The following is a 25,417-nucleotide window of genomic DNA, read 5'->3' on the forward strand; positions in this document are numbered from 1 at the left end:
TCCATTTTTACGTATTTTGCCAGTTCACATTCTATTCTATTCTCCCTTTGTTTCTGTGTCTTAGTCGAAGAACGGAAGTAAATCCTCTGGAAGGAGTCATCATTTTGGACAGGTTCTGAGACAATTCAGTTTCGACTTCCAGGACAGAGTAACTATAATCTTGGAATGTGATTTTAGATTGTGTAACAGGACAAAGTTCTATTTTGTACTTTACTGTGTAATTTTCCGAGTTGAAGTAGCTTCTCGTTTGTTTGTTTGTTGCATTAAAAGTCATATAACGTGAAGTCCCGTCGTGTGATCCTTTAATTTATTGACTGAGAATTAGATTTTTTTCTAAGAAAGTTGCTGACCTTTATGGGGGTCCAAATCCACAAGTTTTGTCTTCCTATTTGAGCCTCAGGCACCTTTCTGTCTCTATTGCTCGTGTCAGTGACAGCCAGGTGATGGAGCTGAGGGCGGAGTTTAGCTGAGAATAACGGGACCTGTGCCCCAGTTGGGGAACTGCCATGGGCGTCGCTAATAGAGACAGGAAGGTGCTGGAGGACTGACTGGGAACTGCACCTCCAACCAATCAGGGTTCAGGGGTGAGGGTGACCAGGGCTGACGGTGATGCAACCCCCAGGGTTCAGTGCCTCCGTCTCCAAAGCGGGGAGTCACGGGAACAGGGTACAGAGGAGCCGAAGGGAAACCATTTGGGACCCAGAACATTGTGAACATCCTGTTACTCTGGTTGTCTTTGATCCTCAAGTAATTTTCTGTTTTTAACCATGTTCTGTTTCGTTAATAAACTTTTAACAGGAAAATATTTGAATTTGTTGGACTTTTCCTGATTAAATTTGTTCACTTTCGGGAAAATGGGTGAAAGGGATTGACAGGCTCTTTAACAGAAAGTGAGTCCCTCTCAGGTAATTGGCAAAGGAGCCAGAGGGGTAGAGGAGATTTGAATTTTCTTTTGACACAGTGTTTGAAAATTGGGTTCAGGGAATCAATCGTGATCGACTAATTTGTCAAGGTTCTCTGAGAAGTAACAAGGGATGTCAATAAAGGGGAACCTGTAGATGTGCTTTATCTGGATTTCCAGAAGGTATTTCCCATTGTGCCACATCAAAGGTTATTGCACAAAATAAGAGTTCAAGGTGTGGGTGCAACATATCAGCATGGATAGAGGATTGGTTAGCTAACAGGAAGCAGCAAGTAGGTATAAATGGGTCATTTCTGGGTTGGTAAGATGTGACAAGTGGAATGTCACCAGGATCAGTGCTGGGCTCCCAACCATTTACAATCTGTATGAATGTGTTGGATGATGGGATTGAATGCCTGGCGGCTAAATTTTCTGATGCCTCAAAGTCCGGTTGGAAAGTAATTTGTGAAGTGGATTTAAGGACTCTGCCAAGGACTACAAACAGGTTAAATGAGTGGGCAAAAAACTGATAGACGGAGCATAACTTGGGAAAATGTCCACTTTGTCAGGAAGTATTCAATAAAACAATCTTATTTAAATGGAGAGAGATTGCAGAACTCTGAGATACAGAGGGATTGGGGTGCCCGATCCCAAGTCAGTCTGCAGGTACAGCAAGTGATTAGGAAGGTCAATGGAATATTATTGTTTATTGCAAAGGAAATCTAATATAAATGGAGGGATGTTTTGCTGCAGTTGTATAGAGTCAGAGAGGTTCACAGCATGAAAACAGGTCCTTCGGCCCAACTTGTCCATGCTGCCCAGTTTTTACCACCGAGCTAGTCCCAATTACCCGCATTTGGCCCATAACCCTCTATACCCAGCTTTCTCATATAACTGTCTGATACTCGCAACCCTCTGTGTGAAAACAAATGCCCCTCTGTTCCCTTTTGTATCTCTTACTTAAACCTATGCCCTCTAGTTTTAGACTCCCCTACATTTGGGAAAATATGTTGACTACCTTATCTGTGCCCCTCATTATTTTACAGACCACTATAAGATCACCCCTAAGCCTCCTACGCTCCAGGGCATCAAGTCCTAGTCTATACAGCCTCTCAGAACTCAAACCATCAAGTACTGGACGCATCTGAGTAAATCTTATCTGCACTCTTTCGAGTTTAATAATATCCTTTCTATAATAGGACCAGAACTATACACAGTGCTCCAAATGCGGCCGTACCAATGTCTTGTACAAGTTTAGCAAGACGTCCCAACTCCTGTATTTCATAGAATTTACAGTGCAGAAGGAGGCCATTCGGCCCATCGAGTCTGCACCGGCTGTTGGAAAGAGCACCCGACCCAAGGTCAACAGCTCCACCCTATCCCCATAACCCAGTAACCCCACCCAACACTAAGGGCAATTTTGGACACTAAAGGCAATTTATCATGGCCAATCCACCTAACCTGCACATCTTTGGACTGTGGGAGGAAACCGGAGCACCGGGAGGAAACGCACACACACACACTGGGAGGATGTGCAGACTCCGCACAGACAGTGACCCAAGCCGGAATCGAACCTGGGACCCAGGAGCTGTGAAGCAATTGTGCTATCCACAATGCTACCGTGCTGCCCATTCAATGTTCTGATTAATGAAACCAAGTATGCCGAATGCCTTCTTCACCACCCTGTCCACCTGTGACTCCACTTTCAAGGAGCTATGAACCTGTCCTCCTCGATCGCTTTGTTCTATAACTCTCCCCAACTCCCTACCATTAACTGAGTAGGTCCTGCCCCAATTCGAGCTACCAAAATGTATCACCTTGCATTTATCTAAATTAAACTCCCATCTGCCATTCATCGGCCCACTGGCCCAATTGTCAAGTTCCGTTGCAATCCTAAATGGCCTTCTTCACTGGTTATTATGCCTGGAGAGACACAAGGACACTGGCACCATGGAGAAAGTATGGAAATGTGAGGACTGCGGTAAACGGTTCAAATGTTCATCTCAGCTGGAAAATCAACGCAGTCACACTGGGGAGAAGCCAATCATCTGTTCTGTGTGTGGGAAGGGTTTCAGTAGGTCAGCCAGCCTCATGTCACACCAGCAAATTCACACTGAGGAAAGCCCATTCAGCTGCACTCTCTGTGAAAAGACGTTCAGGCGGTCATCTAACCTCAATGTACACCAGCATGTTCATACTGGGGAAAGACCGTTCACTTGCTCCGTGTGTGGGAAGGGATTCATTCATTCATCCAGCGTTCTGATACACAAACAAATACACACCGAGGAGAATCCACTTACTTATACTCAGTGTGGAAAGAATTTCAGGCAGTCATCCACTCTCATTGCACACCAACATATTCTGGGGAAATGACCGTTCATCTCCTCTGTATGTGGGAAGAGATACTCTCAGTCCAGCGGCCTGCTGTTTGTTTCATACACATACTCACACAGGGGAGAAGCCGTTCATCTGCTCTGTGTGTGGAAAGGGATTCACTCAGTCATTTAACCTCTTGACACATCAACAGCTTCATGAGTGACTGAAGAGACTGGATTCTGCTGTTATTGCTACTGTTAATCACATACAAGATCGATAGTCTTACAATATTTGGTTTATTTCTGCTGATGTCAACAACCCCTATAACTGGCTGCAGTTTAATATTCTGGATTTGTCACTGATTTTTGGGGCTGCAGTGTCTCTTTTTAAAAACATCTTTCCTCTTTATTCAAGATCTCTCCCAGGAACACGCTTGCTATAGCGTTATGAACTTTAACTTTAATCCGAAATAGTTTTTGGTGCAAAATCTATAATTCAGTTTCTGAAACATTCTACTGATTTCCAATTGGAAAATGCTGATTAACCCTTGCTGACAATTCTTTCTGACTTACACATTCTTCACTGTGACACCACCATTATGAAATTAAATTCTCAACATGAAATAAAACCGTAAAATATTTCATAGGCTCATGAATAGAAACTTAATCAATCAACATTATTATTGATGAAGTTTGGAAGTTGCTGAGTTGAATCATTTCTAACACAGCAACAGCATTTGGTCAAGGTGGAACCCACAACAAAGACTGTTTTGAGACCCACTCAGCAGAGATGACATCTGTTGTTAAAACAGAAAGCAAAGCCTACCCGATGCCCAACATAAACTCAAGAGCTGGAACAGTGCATCACTTGGGACTTGAACGTTGCCAAGACCATTGTGTAAAAGATGGAGATGCTGTGCAAATAAACACTGGAGCAGCCGACGTCAAGGAATCTGAAACAAAAGATGGTTTCAGATTTCTTTTGGTTTCAGATTCCCGCATTCGCAGTAATTTACTTTTATCAAGGAATCTGAAATGCCTTTGATTATGGATTATTATTTTTTTTTATTTAGAGTACCCAATTAATTTTTTCCAATTAAGGGGCAATTTAGCCGAGCCAATCCACCTACCCTGCACATTTTTGGGTTGTGGGAGTGAAACCCACGCAAATATGGGGAGAATGTGCAAACTCCACACGGAGATTGACCCGGGGCCAGAATCGAACCAGGGACCATGGTGCCGTGAGGCAGCAGTGCTAACCACTGTGCCACCATGCCGCCCTGATTATGGATTATGGTGAAGTTCTCACCAACAGATGTAAATATGTCCTGCTGGATTGAACACTACTGTGAGCTGTACCTCTGTGAGACAGACACCTCCCAGTCTCTTTGGCTCTCCTGCAGCTTCCTGTCATGGTTGAGTTGGACAAGGAATCCTCATCACTTGAACTGCGAAAGGAGATTGATTGCTGAGCAAGCATAAAGGCACCCAAAAAGGATGGAATTCCAGCTGAACTGCTCAAACGCAAAACGTTCCATTGACTGTCACACCTTCATGACCTGTTTCTCCTCTGTTGTTAGGTGGTCAGCTGTTCCTCATTTCAAGGATGACATCTACTCAGAGTCATGTGTTTTCTCTTGTGGTCTTTCTGCGATTGGAGAAGGTATTTCTCGACCCGCAGATCTTTGGCAGAGATCCCTCTCTGCCACTCTCTGCCTCTTCATTGAGGCGTTGGAATTCAAAAGTAATAATAATAATCTTTATTATTGTCACAAGTAGGCTTACATTATCACTGCAATGAAGTTACTGTGAATATCCCCTAGTCGCCATACTCCGGCGCCTGTTCGGGTGAATTCAGAATAATCAATTCACCTAACCAGCAAGTCTTTCGGGGAGAATGTGCAGACTATGCACAGACAGTGACCCAAGCAGGAATTGAACAAGGGGCACTGGCACTGTGAAGCAACAGTGCTAACCACTGTGCTACCATGCAGTTTGATGGTGATTGGCAGCAAACTCTTGCCAGTCATTACAGTCAATGCTTATTACATAAGTGGGGAGTGAACAGGAGTGGAGTAAATTCAGAGACAGAGAAGGCAGCACCCAGTTATTGGCCTTGACCCGAACACCAGCTTTTTCAGCATTGTTTCTCCAGAGTTCTTAAAGCTCTCGATTATCTCACAGGAAAGAAACACAGGTTCAGGTACTGATGGAGATCCTGTTGCATCCTCAGCCACCAATAGTAATTATATATAAAATCGAGGAATTGAAATATGTGAAGATATGATCGATAAGTTTGCAGATGGAAAATTATTGGCGTGGTAACTAGCGAGGACAAAAGCCTTAAATTACGGGATGATACAGATGGGCTGGTCATGTGGGCAGAAAAATGGCAAATGGAATTTAACCCGGAAAGGTCCTGCTCCTGTCCAGAGTCAGTGTAGACATGATGTGCCGAGTGACTTCCATCTGTGCTGGATCATTCTAGAAAACACTGAACATTCAGTATCACGAGCAAGAGGGGAGAAGGTGGACGAATTACTGATTCTGGGATTGAACCCAGCAAGAGTTTGCATCTTCTGGGGAGGAGAGAGGAAGGACCCGTTGGGGGGAAAAAAACCTTAAGTTCTGCATTGTTCCACGGCAGAGCAGCATTGAATCATCTTCAGAAATGGAGAATAGCAGAATACCCATTGACAATAATTTGCTTGATTGTTTTTATTAATTGGTAACCAAGTTATTTTGTATTTACTGTTTGCAGTTTCAATGGTGCGGACATTACCCACCATTCCATGCGGCTGTGAATGTGCCCGATACACTCTACAGGAGCCCAGTGCGCAGACGCAATGTTGGGTGTATCTGGCGCATGCGCAGTGTCACTTTGATCGGAGGTCTGCGAGTGTGGGAGTGGCTGTTTCGGGCGGTGAGGCGGAGGGAGGAATGGAGCCGGGAGTCGGGGTGAGGAGGGAGTGAAGGCTTCATAAACACCCCCTGCTGGTTAGAAGGCCGGAATAAGACCCTGCAAATCCCGCGTTTGTAGCTGCGGAGCTTTTATTCGGTATCAGGCCCAGTTCCACGGCCGCCATCTTTGTTTAGCGGAGCGGCTGAGGGGCCATCTTGATGACGTAACAGAGACGGTGGTTCAGGATCCGGGTGACCCGGAGAGAAAATCATTGTCTCGATGATTGACGGGTCTGTCCAGAGGGTGAGGTGGGACTGCCATGTGTGGCAATCCGAAGAACAGAAGAATAATAATATCAGAATTAGCAGCAGGAGTAGGCCATTTGGCCTATTGACACTGCTCTGCCATTCAATAAACGCTGATCCGAATGTGCCATTAATTACATTTTCCTGTCTGCCCCCAAAACTTGACTCCCCAGTAGATAAAAAAAGACAAACTCAGCATTGAGTATATTCAGTGACCCAGCGCCACTACTCTCTGGGAAAGAGAATTCCACAAACTCAGCTTTGACAAAGAGTTATCCAGACTCAAAATGTTAGCTCCCTTTTCTCTCCACAGATACTGTCAGACCGGCTGAGATTGTCCAGTATTTTCTGTTTTTGTTTCAGATTCCAGCATCTGCAGTAATTTGCTTTTATCCACAGACTGATGACCCTCTGAGGGAAGACATTTCTCCTTATCTCAGTGTCAAACTGGATAACTCTTATCTTTAACCTGTCCCCCTTAGTTCTTGAATCCCCATGTGGGAAAATATTCTTTCATCAAAACCCCTCAGAATGTTTCAATAAGATTACCTCTCATTCTTCTAAACTCCATCGGGTACAGACCAAACAGGCTCAATCTTGCTCCATAAAACAAACTCTCCCCTCCCAGGAATCAGACTAGTGAAACTTCACTGAACTGCCTCCAAAGCAAGTATTACCCACATTACATAATCCTGGGACTGGCAACAAAGGGAGAGAATGTTTGGAACTTCTATCCTGGACACGAAGGGTGATGGATTTTGGAAACTCCTTTTACTGGAGTTAGGGGAGGATTTACACCCAGTATACTCAAACCAAGATAAATGTTTGATCTTATTTTCTAACCTCGACTATCATTTCTGACCATTGTAATTTCCTTTGACAGCTGCTTACAAAGCTTCTGATATCTTTCCAGCCGAAGGTTGCAGCAGGAGATTGTAAACTTGAAAACACTGAAATTGTGACAGAGGTGAGTTATTATTCATCATAAATTTACAGTCCCCAATTATTTGTTTCCAATTAAGGGGCAATTTAGCATGGCCAATCCGAAGCTGGAACTCCCAGTGCAGACTTTAGTGTTGTGAGATTGTTGCTGTGGTGGAGAGTGGCTGCTGCTGTTGCTCTCTCTCTCTCTGTTGCTGCTCTCTCTCTCTGTCTGTTGCTGCTGTTCTCTCTCTCTCGCTCTGCTGCTGTTGCTCAGTTTGCTGCCTGTTTCCAGTGCTGGTTGCTGCTGAGCTGCCTGGAGGAAGGAGAGGGGAGAGCAGGAAGGAGAGGGGAGTAACGGAAGGAGAGGTGAGAGAAGGAAGGAGAGAAGGACAACAACAAGGAGGCAACTTCAAAAACAAGGTGGGAGTAAAGCCCTTTGGACTTCTTGTTTGCTGGCCCCCTCCCGGGTTGAGGGCCTGGCCCAGTCTTCCCAACTGATAACATCTGCCTTCAGCAAGGACAAAACCTTCCTTATTCTATCCAATGTGCTTGTTCCGGGGCAGGGGGATCGAGTGGGCAGTGTGTTTGCTGAGCCTCCTCCCGGCCTGAAGACTCCACACACCAGCAGGGAGGAGGTGGATTCAATTGGGTGGTCGTTCCAGGGTGGGAGCACGGACTGTGTTTTTGCTGAGTCCTACTTGGGCCGAATACCTCGTGAACCAGCGCCACTTACCTCCTTGTGAATCTGCTTCTGGGCCTGGCGAAGTGCGTCATTTATAGGTCCAGGCAGCAGGTGACCTGGGGGGGGTCATCCGACCATACTTTTTGCCCCTTTTCCATGGCTACATTCGCAGCTGGGTGTCCCTAGAAAGGGAGCATGCGGTGTTCATGGGCACCATCAAAGCCTTCCATGCCCGGTGGGCACCGCAGGGGTTGGGGTGCTTTATTGGCCCCTTTAAATGCACTCTCATCAGATGTTTTTAAGTTCCTGCTGATCTTTGTTACATTTGGCAGTGCCCCTAACTGGAGTGGCCCTTTTTGCTTTGTCCCTAAGTTTGTTTCCTTGGTTCTATTTTGTTGGTGGACCTCAAAAGAGTGGCCAATCCACCTTGCCTGCACATCTTTGGGTTGTGGGGGTGAGACCCACGGGGAGAATGTGCAAACTCCACATGGCGGTGACCCGGGGCCGGGATCGAACCTGGGTCCTCATCACTGTGAGGCAGCTGTGCTAGCCACTGCCACCATGCCAGCCTCCGTTATGATGTTTCCATTCCTATTTTATCACACACCTCCCAGTGGCACTCATTGTAACACAGAAACTTCAAAATATCAATGCTACCTTGCATCTTGCCCTCCTATTATTGTCTGATGATAACAGTAGCAGAGTAACACACACCAGAATTGGAATATCAGATAGGTTGTTGTCTAATAATAATAGTGACAGAGTAACGTACACCAGAATTGGAATAACAGGCAGGTTATTGTCTCATCATGACAGAGTTACGGGGGGTGACTCGGTAGTTAGCACTGTTGCCTCAAGCACCAGGTACCTGGGTTCGATTCCGACCTTGGGTCACTGTCTGTGTGGAGTTTGCACATTCTTCCCGTGGCTGCGAAGATTTCCTCCCACAGTCCAAAGATGAGCAGGTTAGGTGGATTGGCTGTGCTAAATTGTCCCTGGGTGGGGTTACGGGGTTAGGGTGGGGGATTGGCCACGGTAGGGTGAACTTTCAGAGGGTCGGTGCAGACTCGATGGGCTAAATGGCCTCCTTCAGCACTGTAGGGATTCTATGATTCTACACTGGATCCAATGATACCTTCACACACACACTGCAGCCTGACTCATTGGAACAATCTTAAATCTGTGTCCCATAATCCTTTCACAATCTGCTGATGGGAACAGATTTCTTTATCTTTTGCCGGGTTTGCTGTTATCGTTTCCGATGCCTGGGTCGTGCCGGGTGGTCCGTCCAGATTTCACTCCATTTTTGTTTTTGTAGCGATTGAATGGGCTTGGACCAGTCCATTTAGGATCCAGTACACAATTTGCCCCAAGAATCAATTATAGCCAGGTCTGGGATGGATCCCAACAATTATTGTACAAATGACACATTGTCCCAGTTAGGGGCTTAGCCATTCACCAGCACCACCAATATACCCGCCAATGGCCCACTGACCACCACGTATCTCCCATTAGTGTCCGCAATGATCCTAGTGACCGAAAGAGGGACCCGTTTATTGATTAGAATTGCAGCACCTCGAGCCCTTCGTCAAAGCCCGAGTGAAACACTTGGCTCACCCCTCTGCAGTCTGGTCTGATCTCTAACCCGCAAGTGAGTCTCCTGCAAGAACACCACACCAGCATGTAGAATCTTTAGGTGAGCAAAAACCCTCCACCTCTTCACTGGTCCACCCAATCCCCTTACGTTCCAGGTGACCAGCTGAATCAGGGGTCTCTCTTCCACCCCCCCCCCCCCCCCCTCAAACCCTGGCCCCCTTCACAGAATCAGCCATGAGGGACTATCCAGTAAATCTTCAAAATGTACACGCCAAGAGTCCACCCAAGATGGCTGCCATACACGCACCCATACACTCACAGAGTAAATCAAAAACAGTTCTTTAGTCATCAGTTAGCTCACCCGTCTCCATCTCCCACCCCCCTATATATATCTACATTGTGCTTCATAAGGAAAATCTCCCTTCACCCCGAACAGAAAAACAGATTTTATCACAAAATATCAAAACTATAGGGGCTAGTTGGTGTAGGGGTATGATTCTCGCTTTGGGTGTCTTGGTTTCGAAATTTGCGCGAGGTCGCGGGTTCAAATCCTGGACGAGCCCTTTGATAAGGTTTTCTGTTAGGGGCAGCACGGTAGCATTGTGGATAGCACAATTGCTTCACAGCTCCAGGGTCCCAGGTTCGATTCCGGCTTGGGTCACTGTCTGTGCGGAGTCTGCACATCCTCCCCGTGTTTGCGTGGGTTTCCTCCGGGTGCTCCGGTTTCCTCCCACAATCCAAAGATGTGCAGGTTAGGTGGATTTGCCATGATAAGTTGCCCTTAGTGTCCAAAATTGCCCTTAGTGTTGGGTGGGGTTACTGGGTTATGGGGATAGGGTGGGGTGTTGACCTTGGGTAGGGTGCTCTTTCCAAGAGCCGGTGCAGACTTGATGGGCCGAATGGGCTCCTTCTGCACTGTAAATTCTATGATAATCTATGATATATAGAGGATATCACAACACCAATCCCACCCCACAGGAAACGTAGATCTTGTCCAATACAGATAACTGGACCCCAGTCCATGCTTTACAATGTTCACCTCCTCTGGTCTATCAAAATGGATGTCTTTGGACTCGTATGTGAGCCGCAGCTTTGCATGGTATACCGCCCCAAATCAAACTTCTTTCTTACACAGAGCAGTCTGAACCTTACTAAAGGCCACTCACTTCCTCACCAGCTCGACTCCCGTATATTGGTAAATCCTCACTCGGATAACTGAGTGAGTCCCTTCCCACACTCAGTGAATGGTTTGTCGCCGGTGTGACAACGGTGATGAATCTCCAGCTCACATGGGGATCTGAATCCCTTCCCACAGTCCCCACATTTCCATGGTTTCAGCATGCTGCTGATGTCCTTGTCCCTCTCCACGTTTGACGATCAGTTTATGTCTTGTCCCCACAGAGAGCATGTGTACGGTCTCTTCCCGCTCTGAATAGTGTGATGTTTTTTCAGACTGTGTAACTGGTAAAAGCTCTTTCCACAGGCAGTTCACTGGAACACTCTCACTCGAGTTGAGTGTGTATTGGGTTTTTTTCAGTCACACTGATCATGAAAATTTTTTCCTGCAGACAGACCAGACAAACATTTCTTCTGAAATAAAAGCAAATTACAGCGTATGCTGGAATCTGAAACAAAAGAGAAAATGCTGGAAAATCTCAGCAGGTCTGGCAGCATCTGTAGGGAGAGAAAAGAGCTAACGTTTCGAGTCTGATGACGCTTTGTCAAAGCTCAAACATTTCTTCTTCCATATTCACAGGCCAATGATATTCAGGTCTGATGAATGGAGTGACTGTTAAATCTTGATGTGAAGTTTGATTTGAGTTTCCATCAGTAAATCCTCCCCTTGTAATATCCAGTAAAAGGAGTTTACAAAAGTCATCACTAGGGGCAGGCACGGTGGCTCAGTGGTTAGCCGAGGACCCGGGTGTGATCCCGGCCCCGGCCACTGTCCGTATGAGTTTGCACATTCACCCCGTGTCTGCGTGGGTCTGGCCCCCACAATCCAAAAAGATGTGCAGGGTAGGTGAATCGGCCACGCTAAAATTACTCTTTAATTGGGGAAAAAAAGAATTGGGTACTCTAAATTTATTTATTTTTTATTTTAATAAAAATAAAAGTCATCACTGTCAGTACAGGATAGAAATTCTGAACAGACAATTCTAGTTTCTCTGGAACAGTTTTCTCTTTGCTCACACTCTCCCTCCTCCCTGGGCTGAAATCCAAACCCATCTCACCATCTGCACCATTTCTTTCCTCCACTCCCAGTTTTCTCCCTCCCTCTCCTCTGTCTGGGTTCAGTTCTCCAGCTCCTGTCTGCAGACTGACAATAAAATCAATGGGTCTTATTGGAGGTTTGGGACCTCCAGCGGCTGTTTATGAATCCTCACTGCCCACCTGCCAGGGTTTCCATCCTTGCCAGATATCAGATTCCTCATTGATGATTTGAGCCCAACCTGGAACCACGCTAAATTGCCCCTTAATTGGGAGAAAAAAATTACATGAAGATTCGCGGCTCCACAAAGTGGTTCCAACTCCTCACACCCATCTCCTTAACACAGGCATTGTCAAAGTCGGGGGCGCGATCCGTGTGTGGGTCACGGGCAGGTGTCGGGTGTGTCGCGGAGCCGTCAGTCGCGGCGCTCCCGATTGCGCAAATCCGCACGCAGCAGCCGGCTTCTAATAATGCCGGCTGCAAGCGGCCTTCAAAATGGCCACGAACATATTTAAAAAATGCGGCCGCACTGCGCATGCGTGTCCGCTCATCGGTACGCATGCTCAGAGTTTTGCGTCCGCTCATCGGTACGCATGCTCAGAGTTTTGCGCATGCTCAGAATTTTGCCGGCTGCAAAACGTTCGGGGGGAATGATGTGATTGGTTGCTTTCTGAACTTTGAAGTCTCTTACTCCAAGAATGGTGAGTGATCCAAGGATGGTTTCACCGCAGCTGTAACTTCAACAAAGAGATGTCAACGTTTTTAATCTTGAGTTTTAAACATTCCAAAACAAAATACCTGCAGGTCGTATTTGGAAGCTTTCTCAATTAATTGATTTTTAAGTGTCTTTTATTTTTTTACATTTTTAATTGTAATGTTTCGGTGAAATGTGGGGAACCTCCAATTTGTAGAGGATGTAAACATTTTTTTCTGTTAAACTTTATCAAATAAACCCCCCCCCCCTGAACTTGTGGAAAAAAAAGCCGGCTGCTGCGGCTGTTGCCCGCGAATTTGCGCAATCGAAGACGCAAAAGATTTTTTCAAAAATTCTCTGTCATCTTCCTGCCTGAAGGGAGGCAGGGAGCAGGTCACGCCCCCCGAACATCGACATCACGGGCACGATTGCGATTCCTCAGCAGCAAACAAAGTAAGAGAAAATAGTGGGTCGTGAAGGTCAGCCGGCGTCGGCGGCGAAGGTCGGACGGCGTGGGTCGCAAAATTCGGCCGGGTTGGATCCTGAATGTTGGCCGGTTGGTAAAAATGGGTCCCCGGAAAAAAAGTTTGAAAAACATTGCCTTAACAAGTTGACGCATTTAGTTGGCTGACTAAAAGCATGGTGCTTAGCATAGCTGCCTCACGGCGCCAAGGACCCGGGTTTGATCCCGGCCCCGGGTCACTGTCCATGTGGAGTTTGCACATTCTCCCCATTTCTGCATGGGTCTCAGCTCCACAACCCAAAGTTATGCAGGGTAGGTGGATTGGCCACGCTAAACTGCACCTTAATTACTGTAAATTTATTTCAAAAAAGGATGGTCTCTTTCCTAATGTTCACAATTAAAGGGATGGGTTCCCCAAATGGCTGACATTTAAGGGCAATTAAATTAATAATGGACAGAGAAATGTCTAGTGTTGTTGCATGGTCCAGATTTGATATATTATTTACCGTTCTGTAATAAAGTAAATGTATTATTATTTCTCGTAATATAAGACTGTAGCTATGTTATAGATTTCCAGTCATCTCTCCAAAGAACAAAGAAATGTACAGCACAGGAACAGGCCCTTCGGCCCTCCAAGCCCGTGCCGACCATGCTGCCCGACTAAACTACAATCTTCTACACTTCCTGGGTCCGTATCCCTCTATTCCCATCCTATTCATGTATTTGTCAAGATGCCCCTTAAATGTCACTATCGTCCCTGCTTCCACCGCCTCCTCCGGTAGCGAGTTCCAGGCACCCACTACCCTCTGCGTAAAAAACTTGCCTCGTACATCTACTCTAAACCTTGCCCCTCTCACCTTAAACCTATGCCCCCTAGTAATTGACCCCTCTACCCCGGGGAAAAGCCTCTGACTATCCACTCTGTCTATGCCCCTCATAATTTTGTAGACCTCTATCAGGTCGCCCCTCAACCTCCTTCGTTCCAGTGAGAACAAACCGAGTTTATTCAACCGCTCCTCATAGCTAATGCCCTCCATACCAGGCAACATTCTGGTAAATCTCTTCTGCACCCTCTCTAAAGCCTCCACATCCTTCTGGTAGTGTGGCGACCAGTATTGAACACTATACTCCAAGTGTGGCCTAACTAAGGTTCTATACAGCTGCAACATGACTTGCCAATTCTTATACTCAATGCCCCGACCAATGAAGGCAAGCATGCCGTAGGCCTTCTTGACTACCTTCTCCACCTGTGTTGCCCCTTTCAGTGACCTGTGGACCTGTACTCCTAGATCTCTTTGACTTTCAATACTCTTGAGGGTTCTACCATTCACTGTATATTCCCTACCTGCATTAGACCTTCCAAAATGACCTCACATTTGTCCAGATTAAACTCCATCTGCCATCTCTCCACCCAAGTTTCCAAACAATCTAAATCCTGCTGTATCCTCTGACAGTCCTCATCGCTATCCGCAATTCCACCAACCTTTGTGTCGTCTGCAAACTTACTAATCAGACCAGTTACATTTTCCTCCAAATCATTTATATATACTACAAACAGCAAAGGTCCCAGCACTGATCCCTGTGGAACACCACTGGTCACAGCTCTCCAATTAGAAAAGCATCCTTCCATTGCTACTCTCTGCCTTCTATGACCTAGCCAGTACTGTATCCACCTTGCCAGCTCACCCCTGATCCCGTGTGACTTCACCTTTTGTACTAGTCTACCATGAGGGACCTTGTCAAAGGCCTACTGAAGTCCATATAGACAACATCCACTGCCCTACCTGCATCAATCATCTTAGTGACCTCCTCGAAAAACTCTATCAAGTTAGTGAGACACGACCTCCCCATCTCAAAACAATGCTGCCTCTCACTAATACGTCCATTTGCTTCCAAATGGGAGTAGATCCTGTCTCGAAGAATTCTCTCCAGTAATTTCCCTACCACTGAAGTAAGGCTCACCAGCCTGTAGTTCCCTGGATTATCCTTGCTACCCTTCTTAAACAGAGGAACAACATTGGCTATTCTCCAGTCCTCCGGGACATCCCTGAAGACAGTGAGGATCCAAAGATTTCTGTCAAGGCCTCAGCAATTTCCTCTCCAGCCTCCTTCAGTATTCTGGGGTAGATCCCATCAGGCCCTGGGGACTTATCTACCTTAATATTTTTTAGGACACCCAACACCTTGTCTTTTTGGATCTCAATGTGACCCAGGCTATCTACACACCCTTCTCCAGACTCAACATCTACCAATTTCTTCTCTTTGGTGAATACTGATGCAAAGTATTCATTTAGTATCTCACCCATTTCCTCTGGCTCCACACATAGATTCCCTTGCCTATCCTTCAGTGGGCCAACCCTTTCCCTGGCTACCCTCTTGCTTTTTATGTACGTGTAAAAAGCCTTGGGATTTTCCTTAACCCTATTTGCCAATGACTTTTCGTGACCCCTTCTAGCCCTCCTGACTCCTTGCTTAAGTTCCTTCCTACTTTCCTTATATTCCATGCAGGCTTCGTCTGTTCCCAGCCTTTTAGCCCTGACAAATGCCTCCTTTTTCTTTTTGACGAGGCCTACAATATCTCTCGTTATCCAAGGTTCCCGAAAATTGCCGTGTTTATCCTTCTTCCTCACAGGAACATGCCGGTCCTGAATTCCTTTCAACTGACACTTGAAAGCCTCCCACATGTCAGATGTTGATTTGCCCTCAAACATCTGCCCCCAATCTATGTTCTTCAGTTCCCGCCTAATATTGTTATAATTAGCCTTCCCCCAATTTAGCACATTCATCCTAGGACCACTCTTATCCTTGTCCACCAGTACTTTAAAACTTACTGAATTGTGGTCACTGTTCCCGAAATGCTCCCCTACTGAAACATCTACCACCTGGCCGGGCTCATTCCCCAATACCAGGTCCAGTACCGCCCCTTCCCTAGTTGGACTGTCTACATATTGTTTTAAGAAGCCCTCCTGGATGCTCCTTACAAACTCCGCCCCGTCTAAGCCCCTGGCACTAAGTGAGTCCCAGTCAATATTGGGGAAGTTGAAGTCTCCCATGACCACAACCCTGTTGTTTTTGCTCTTTTCCAAAATCTGTCTACCTATCTGCTCCTCTATCTCCTGCTGGCTGTTGGGAGGCCTGTAGTAAACCCCCAACATTGTGACTGCACCCTTCTTATTCCTGATCTCTACCCATATAGCCTCACTGCCCTCTGAGGTCTCCTCCCGCAGTACAGCTGTGATAGTCTCCCTAACCAGTAGCGCAACTCCGCCTCCCCTTTTACATCCCCTCTATCCCGCCTGAAACATCTAAATCCTGGAACGTTTAGCTGCCAATCCTGCCCTTCCCTCAACCAGTTCTCTGTAATGGCAACAACATCATAGTTCCAAGTACTAATCCAAGCTCTAAGTTCATCTGCCTTACCCGTAATACTTCTTGCATTAAAACATATGCACTTCAGGCCACCAGACCCGCTGTGTTCAGCAACTTCTCCCTGTCTGCTCTGCCTCAGAGCCCCACTGTCCCTATTCCCTAGTTCTCCCTCAGTGCTCTCACCTTCTGACCTATTGCTCCCGTGCCCACCCCCCTGCCATACTAGTTTAAACCCTCCCGTGTGACACTAGCAAACCTCGCGGTCAGGATATTTATGCCTCTCCGGTTTAAATGCAACTCGTCCTTATATAGGTCACACCTGCCCCGGAAGAGCTCCCAGTGGTCCAGATAACGGAAACCCTCCCTCCTACACCAGCTGTTTAGCCACGTGTTTAGCTGCTCTATCTTCCTATTTCTAGCCTCACTGGCACGTGGCACAGGGAGTAATCCTGAGATTACAACCCTAGAGGTCCTGTCTTTTAACTTTCTGCCTAGCTCCCTGAACTCCTGCTGCAGGACCTCATGCCCTCAGAGCGTTGTTAGTCTTTGGATTTCTCTTCCACAGGGACCAGTTGTATCTGGGGGTCATTGAATATATTGAAGCACCAGGTTGACAGATATTCTATTGCCAAAGGAGTTGAGGGTTATGGGGAACAGGTAGGAAAATAGAGAGAAAGCTGAGATGAGGGGGGATTTCTTCACTCGAGGATCTGGTGAAGCTTTGAAATTCTCTACCCCAGAGGAATGTGCAGCCTCAGTCATCAGGTATGTTCAAGACAAATGTTGACAGGTTTCTAGATACTGAAGATATCGAGGGATATGGGGAACTTGTGGAAAAGTGGTGCAGAAGTAGAACGGCCAAGGATCGCATTGAAATGTTGAGCAGACTCGGTGGCCGAATGGCCTACTCTTGCTGCTATTATACTCTGCCCCCTGGTCAGGAAGCAGTGAGCTGAGCTTGGATCTGTCAATCAACATGAATCAGCACCTCCAGGAGAGTTGGGAGGGTGAATATTAGATACAGCAGAGTGAGAATGGAGGGAGATTGTGTGGGATGGAGATTTACAGCTTTTGGAGAATGAGAGAGGAACTAGAAATGTCTGTTCTGAATTTCTGTCCTGTACTAACTGATGACTTCTGTAAATTGTTTTTAAAGGATATTGGAAGAGGAGGAATTGCAGACAGAAATCTCAAACATCACATCTCGATGTTGCAAACTCACTCGATTACTTCTGATCTGAATATCATTGGGCTCTGAATATCATCAGCGAGAAGGAGAAATGTTTGTCCGATCTGTTGGCTTCAAAAGATTTTAAACGTGAGTGTGACTGGAAAAGCACCGAGACCCACACAACAGACACCCGAGTGAGAGTGTTCCAGTGAACTGACTGTGGGAAGAGCTTTAACCAGTTACACAGCCTGAAAAAACATCACTCCATTCACAGTGAGGAGAGAAAGTGCACACGTTCTGTGTGTAGACAAGGCTTCCACTGATTGTCCAACCTGGAGAGACACAAGGAGATCCAAAACATGGAGAAACCGTTGATATGCGGGGACTCTGGGAAGGGATACAGAGTCCCATCAGAGCTGGAGACTCATCGACGCAGTCACACTGGGGAGAGGTTGTTCACCTGCTCTCAGTGTGGGAAAGGATTCATTGATTCATCCACCCTGCTGAGACACCAGCGAGTTCACACTGGGGAGAAGCCATTCACCTGCTCTCAGTGTGGGAAGGGATTCATTGATTCATCCACCTTGCTGAGACATCAGCGAGTTCACACTGGGGAAAGACCGTTCACCTGCTCTCAGTGTGGCAAGGGATTCACTCAGTTATCCAGCCTGCAGACACACCAGCGGGTTCACACTGGGGAGAGGCCATTCACCTGCTCTCGGTGCGGGAAGGGATTCATTGATTCATCCACCCTGCGGAGACATCAGCGAGTTCACACTGGGGAGAGACCGTTCACCTGCGCTCAGTGTGGGAAGGGATTCATTGATTCATTCAACCTGTGTAAACATCAGCAAATCCACATTGGGGAGAGACCGTTCACCTGCTCTAAGTGTGGGAAGGGATTCGCGCAGTTATCCACCCTGCAGAGACACCAGCAAGTTCACACTGTGGTGAGGCCATTCACTTGCTCTCAGTGTGGGAAGGGATTCATTGATTCATCCACCCTGCTGAGACACCAGCGAGTTCACACAGGGGAGAGGCCATTCACCTGCTCTCAGTGTGGGAAGGGATTCATTGATTCATCCACCCTGCTGAGACATCAGCGAGTTCACACTGGGGAGAGACCGTTCACCTGCTCTCAGTGCGGCAAGGGATTCACTCAGTTATCCAGTCTGCAGACACACCAGCGAGTTCACACTGGGGAGAGGCCATTCACCTGCTCTCGGTGTGGGAAGGGATTCATTCATTCATCCAACCTGCTGAGACATCAGCGAATTCACACTGGGGAGCGACCATTCACCTGCTCTCAGTGTGGGAAGGGATTCACTTGGTTATCCAGTCTGCAGAGACATCAGCGAGTTCACACTGGGGAGAGGCCATTCACTTGCTCTCAGTGTGGGAAGGGATTCATTCATTCATCCAACCTGCGGAGACACCAGCGAATTCACACTGGGGAGAAGCCATTCACCTGCTCTCCGTGTGGGAAGGGATTCACTCAGTTATCCAGTCTGCAGACACACCAGCGAGTTCACACTGGGGAGAGGCCGTTCACCTGCTCTCAGTGTGGGAAGGGATTCACTCAGTTATCCAGTCTGCAGACACACCAGCGAGTTCACACTGAGGAGAGGCCGTTCACCTGCTCTTAGTGTGGGAAAGGATTACATAGAAACATAGAAAATAGGAACAAGAAGAGACCATTTTGCCCTTCGCGCCTGCTCTGCCATTCGTTATGATCATGGCTTATCATCCAACTCAATAGCCTAATCCCGCTTTCCCCTCCATATCCTTTTATCCCCTTCGCCCTAAGTGCTATATCTAACTGCTTCTTGAAAACATTCAATGTATTGGCCTCAACTATTTCTGTGGTAACAAATTCCACAGGCTCACCACTCTCTGGTTGAAGAAATCTCTCTTCATCTCTGTCCTAAATGGTATATCCCGTATCCTTAGACTGCGACCTCTCGTTCTGTACACTCCCACCATCAGGAAAATCTTTCCTGCATCTACCCTGTCAAGTCCTGTTGGAATATTATAGGTTTCTATGAGATCCCCCATTCTTCTGAACTCCAGCGAATACAATCCTAACTGATTCACTCTCTCATACGTCAGTCCCACCATCCCAGGAATCAGTCTGGTAAATCTTTGCTGCACTCCCTCTGGAGCAAGAACATCCTTCCTCAGATAAGGAGACCAAAACTGCACACAATATTCGAGGCACGGCCTCGCCAAGGCCCTGTATAATTATAGCAAGATATCCCTGCTCCTGTACTCGAATCCGCTCGCAGTGAAGGCTAGCATACCATTTGCCTTCTTTACCGCCTGCTGTAGCTGCATGCTTACCTTCAGTGGCTGGTGTACGAGGATACCCAGGTCTCGTTGCACATTCCCCCTCTCCCAATCTATGGTCGTTCAGATAATAATCTGCCTTCTCATTTTGTTACCTTATCTAAATAGTTAATATATAGGGTAGCACAGTGGTTAGCACTGCTGCCTCATGGCACTGAGGATCAGTGTTCAATCCTACCCCAGATCACTGTCTGTGTGGAGACAAGTTCTTCCTGTGTCTCCGTGGGTCTCACCCCCATAACCCAAAGATCTGCAGGGTAGGTGAATTGGCCACACTAAATTGCCCCTTAATTAGTAAAAAAGAATTGGGTACTTTCATTTTTTTAAAAAATCATTAATATATCTTGTGATTATCTGGGGTCCGAGCACCAATCCCTGCGGTCCCCCACTAATCACTGCCTGCCAATTTGAAAAAGATCATTAATTCCTACTCTTTGTTTCCTGCCTGCCAACCAGTTTTTTATCCATCTCAATACACTACCCCGAATCCCACGTGCTTATATTTTACGCACTAATCTCTTATGCGGGACTTTGGTCAAAAGCCATCTGAAAGTCCAAATATGCCACATGCACTGGCTCTCCCTCGTCAACTCTACCAGTTATACCCTCAAAGAATTCCAGTAGATTTGTCAAGCATGATTTCTGTCCAATCCTGAGTCTGTCCAATCCTGCCACTGTTTTCTAAGTTTTCTAGGGCTGCACGGTAGCACTGTTGCTTTACAGCGGCAGAGACCCGGGTTCAATTCCTGGCTTGGGTCACTGTCTGTGCAGAGTCTACATGTTCCCCGTGTCTTTGTGGGTTCCTCTGGCCCCTCCGGTTTCCTCCCACAAGTCCCAAAAGACGTGCTGTTAGATAATCTGGACATTCTGAATTCTCCCGCTGTGTACCCGAACAGGCGCCGGAGTGTGACGATTCAGGGCTTTTCACAGGAACTTCATTGCAGTGTTAATGTAAGCCTACTTATGGCAGTAAAGATTATTATTATAAGTGCTTTGCTATAAAATCTTTGGGAATGGATTCTAGATTTTTCCTCTTGCCGATGTCAGGCTTACTGGTCTATAATTCCCTGTTTTCTCTCTGTCTCGCTTTTTAAATAGTGGAATTACATAAACCACACTCCAATCTGCAGGAACTGTTCCAGAGTCTATAGAATCCTGGAAGATGACCACCAATGCATCCACTATTTCTAGAGCCATTTCTTTAAGTACTTTGGGATGCAATTATCAGGCTCTGGGGATTTATCAGCCTTCAATCCCATCAATTTCCCCAACACCATTTCTCTACTAATATTGATCACCTTCAGTTCCTCCCTCTCACTAAATCCTGTGTTCCCCAACACTTCTGGTGTCTGATTTGTGCCCTCATTTGTGAAGACAGAACCAAAGTATGTATTTATTTGCTCAGCCATTTCTTTGTCCCCTATTATACATTCCCCTGTTTCTGACTTTTAAGGAACCTACATTTGTGTTCACCAATCTTTTTCTTTTCACATACTTATAGAAACATTTACAATCAGCCTAATTTCCTGTTTTATGCCATTCCCAACATCACCACTGCAGTTTGGGGTCTGTATACGATGCCCACTAATTATTTTGCCCCTTGGTGTTTCTCCGCTCTACCCATACAGATTCCACATTGTCGGAGCTAATATCCTTCCTCACTATTGCATTAATTTCCTCTTTAACCAGCACCGCCACTCCACTGCCTTTTCCTTTTTGTCTGTCCTTCCTAAATACGGAATATATTCAATTCCCATCCCTGGTCACCCTGCAGCCATGTCTCCATAATCCCGATTATATCACACCCGTTCACGTCTAGTTGCGCAACAGACTTAGTTATGCCATCTGCAGTCACACCAGGGAGTTCATACTGGGGAGAGGCCGTTCACCTGCCCTCAATGTGCGAAGAGATCTAGTAATTCATGGCACTTTCTGAGACAAATTCACAACTGATTATAGGGATTGGATTCTGCTGTTATTGTTTCTGTTCTCAATTACATGCAGGACTGCATTTTGTTCATTCTGTTGGTCAATGGGGATGGTCAGAGGATTTCTTTGTGCTGGACTGGTCGGTCTCACAACTTCGTCTCCAGTGGTCTGATTCTCTCTGAGCCTTCTTGCGAATCTCTGGTTTCACATTTCACAAGGATCAAAGAGTAAAAGGGTGTTCGGAGGTTAGAAAATGTTTCATTACCATTTCTGTTTGGAAACCTCAAAATCATGCCACATTGTCATGAAGATGGGCTATGGTGATTAGATGGTTCTTTGTTTAATTTATCATGGTGTTTCCTCACAGAAGACAACTATCAGGGTATGAGGGGCAAGTTGTCTGAGGTGCACTGGGAAACTACGTTAAATAGTGTCGTCGGAGACAGGCAATCACTGATATTTAAGGAATTATTACTGATTTACACAGGGATCGGTTAGTTCAGTTGGCTGGATGGCTGGTTCTGCTGAGTGACACCAACAGCACAGGTTAAATTCCCATACCGGCTGAGGTTAGCCATGGTCTATGTCAGTATTTATGCTCCACACGATCCTCCACCCACCCCTCTACATCTCCCCCATCAGCATCTCCTATTTTTCCTCCCTCATGTATGTATCTAGCATTACGTTCAATGGATTCATGCTGTTCACCTCACCCACTCGCTGTGGAGTGAGTTCCACATTCTCGCCACTCGCTGGGTAAAGAGGTTTCTGCTGAAATTCCTGTTGGATTATTGAATTCCTTCATAATCTTAAAGATTTCCATCAGGTCACCCATCAGTCTGCTCTTTTCCAGAAAAAAGCAGCCCCAGCCTTTCCTGAGTGTTAAATGCTCTCAGTTCTGTATATTATGAATCTTTGGTGCACTTTATCCAGTGCCTCTATTTACTTTTTCGAAATGGAGATCACCAATGTTGACAGTGGTCCCAGTGTAGTCTAACCCTGGTTCTAAACAAGTTGGACATTTCCACCGTGCTTTTCAATTCTATCCCTCTAGAATGGAAGCCTATATATGGGCCCCACACTTTAGGAGAGATGTGAAGTTCTTAGAGAGGGTGGAGAGAAAATTTACAATCATAATGATCTTTATTATTGTCACAAGTAGGCTAATATTAACACTGCAATGAAGTCCCTGTGAAAATCCCCTAGTCGCCACAATCTGGTGCCTTTTCGGGTACACCGAGGGAGAATTCAGAATGTCCAATTCACCTAACAAGCACATCTTTCGAGACTTGCGGAAGGAAACTGGAGCACCCGGAGGAAACCCACGCAGACACGGAGAAAACGTGCAGAATCCGCAGAGACAGTGACCCAAACTGGGAATCGAATGTGGGACCCTGGTGCTGTGAAGCAACAGTGCTATCCATTGTGCTAGAATGGCACCAGAGATGAGGGACTCCAGTTAGTTGGAGTGACTGGAGCAGCTGAATTTCTCCCCTGAGATCACAGCATCTGGAGGGTGGGGAATGGGGCCATTCAGCCCTTTGGGACCGTGTCGGCTCCCAGTGGAGTAAGCCAGTCTGTCCATTGCCCCGTTCTATCCCCAAATCTGTGCAGGTTTATTTCTCTCCTTGTCTGTCCAATTTCCTATTGAAATTCTTCTGTCATCTCTGCCTTTCCTACGCTCAAAGGCAGCAAGTTGCAGGTTGTTACTCCTCGTTTTACATGTACACAAGGCTCCTAGAGTATAGAGGAGTCTATTTGGCCCATTTTCCCATGCCAGCTCTCTGTACAGCGACCCATTTAATCCCATAGTTCGACTATTTTGTTTTGAGAATGCATCAAATTCCCTTTTGGAAGTTACAGTCCAATGAGGTTCCAGCACCATTGAGACAGTGCATTCCAAATCACAACAACTCGCTGTGTTTTACAACAAATAATTGTGCATATGGTGTGTCTGGAGTTTCACAGAGTATTCAAAATGGTGTCAATGACGTGGTTCTGGCACAAAATTAAGACTCAATCTTTATTAATGATTCTGGAGAGGTTACCGAGTGTAATATATTCTAGTTTATGGACAATTAGAACAAATTAACATTTCTATAAAACCTCTCATTACCACTGGACCTCCTAAAATGTTTTAAAGCCAATGGAGTACTTTTGAAACATATTCACTGTTGTAATGTAGGAAGCTGTAAGTACGCATGTGTAATCACATTTAGTTTTAAAATTGTTATTTTCATAGTGTATTCACTGTCATTTGTAACAAGGTCAAGGAAGCCCTTTTATACCTCAAACATGTAGCTTCCTGCAGCCATTTCACCTTCTGTACCTTTTCTATATTAACTATGTATTGATTTCACAGCAAAAAAATAAATTAATTAATGATTATTCAGTAGTGAACATTGATTATCATTAGTGTATTAGGTGATTATATTGTAAAGACTAGATCTTTATTTTAAAAATAACACTTTCAACCAAAATGTTTCCAGAAACTGCAGAGCTATCAGAATTTGTTTAAACAAATTAATTACTTTACTTTATAATTTTGAGAAGTTACAAGACATCACCTTCTGCCAAGACTATATGGGCTATGCAGTGGCATAATGGTATTGTTACTGGGCTAGTAATCCAGAGACCCAGTTTAATGATCTAGGATTGAATCTGGCTACGACAGATATTGAAATTGAATAAAAGTCTCAAATTAAAAGTCTAATGATGACATTGTGGATTGTTCTAAAAACCTGTCTGGTTCACGAATGTCCTTCAGGAAATCTGCTCTCCTTCCATGGCCTGACCTACACGTGACTCCAGATCCACAGCAATGTTGTGGTTGATTTGTAAGTGCCCTCTGAAATAGCCTCACAAGACACGCAGTTCAAGGGCAATTGGAATGAGCAGTAAATGCTGGCCCAGCCAGTGACGCCCACCTCCCATGAATGAATAATTTTAAGGCGGCTCATTGTTCAATCTGAAGATGAGTAAGAAACTGTCTCTTCGATTGGAATTGATTTATTGTCACGTGTGCTGAGGTACAATGAAAAGTCTGGCTCTGTGTACAGTCCAGACAGATCGTTCCATACATGAAAAAACAAAGTGCGGATCTTGGCAGTTTGCTCAGTTCACAAAATAATTTAATGGCTCTGTAGACACAGATTAACTTGTTAATCAACATTCAAATATATCTAATGGTAATGTGTGCTCATATAGACAGACACAAACAAATCAATAACTGAATTAGAGGCAATCCAGAGAAGTAACTGAACCAGCTTGTTGAAAAAAACAGTCTTCTTGATGGAGAAACAGGAACAGCCACTCAGGGAGATGAGGAAATCCAGGCTGAGTGAGGATTTGCTGTCACCCCTCCTTTCTTATACATGGACAGTATTTAGGCTGCAGAATGTTTCACACCAAACCACAGAGGGTCAAATATAAGCAACACATAATTCTCAATTCACTTCCATGTGACGATATTTGACTTTGTTTAAAAGCTGACTGGTCAAACTCAACAAAGCACCATTGGCTTTGTATTACCCACTTAACAAGTTTCCTTTGTTGCTCAGTTATGTTTGCAATTCAGTGGTGTATATTTCAGTTATTCAATTCAAAAT

At 45.7% G+C, this 25,417-nt stretch overlaps 1 protein-coding gene across 1 annotated transcript; it reads left to right on the forward strand.

Moving 5' to 3' along the window:
* The first annotated feature begins 6,093 nt into the window (after window positions 1-6,093).
* On the forward strand, window positions 6,094-24,197 carry LOC140418642 (uncharacterized). The gene is made up of 3 exons (XM_072502201.1): window positions 6,094-6,174; window positions 7,307-7,390; window positions 17,520-24,197. The coding sequence occupies exon 3, from the start codon at window positions 17,894-17,896 to the stop codon at window positions 19,178-19,180; it is 1,287 nt and encodes a 428-aa protein (XP_072358302.1). The 5' UTR covers window positions 6,094-6,174; window positions 7,307-7,390; window positions 17,520-17,893; the 3' UTR covers window positions 19,181-24,197.
* The last annotated feature ends 1,220 nt before the right edge of the window (window positions 24,198-25,417 follow it).

Source organism: Scyliorhinus torazame, chromosome 5, assembly GCF_047496885.1.
Source record: "Scyliorhinus torazame isolate Kashiwa2021f chromosome 5, sScyTor2.1, whole genome shotgun sequence".
Classification (NCBI taxonomy): Eukaryota; Metazoa; Chordata; class Chondrichthyes; order Carcharhiniformes; family Scyliorhinidae; genus Scyliorhinus; species Scyliorhinus torazame.

Bases quoted from the DNA above. Each gene is read 5' to 3' on its own strand.
- LOC140418642 (XM_072502201.1), top strand. From the start codon at position 17,894: ATGGAGAAACCGTTGATATGCGGGGACTCTGGGAAGGGATACAGAGTC.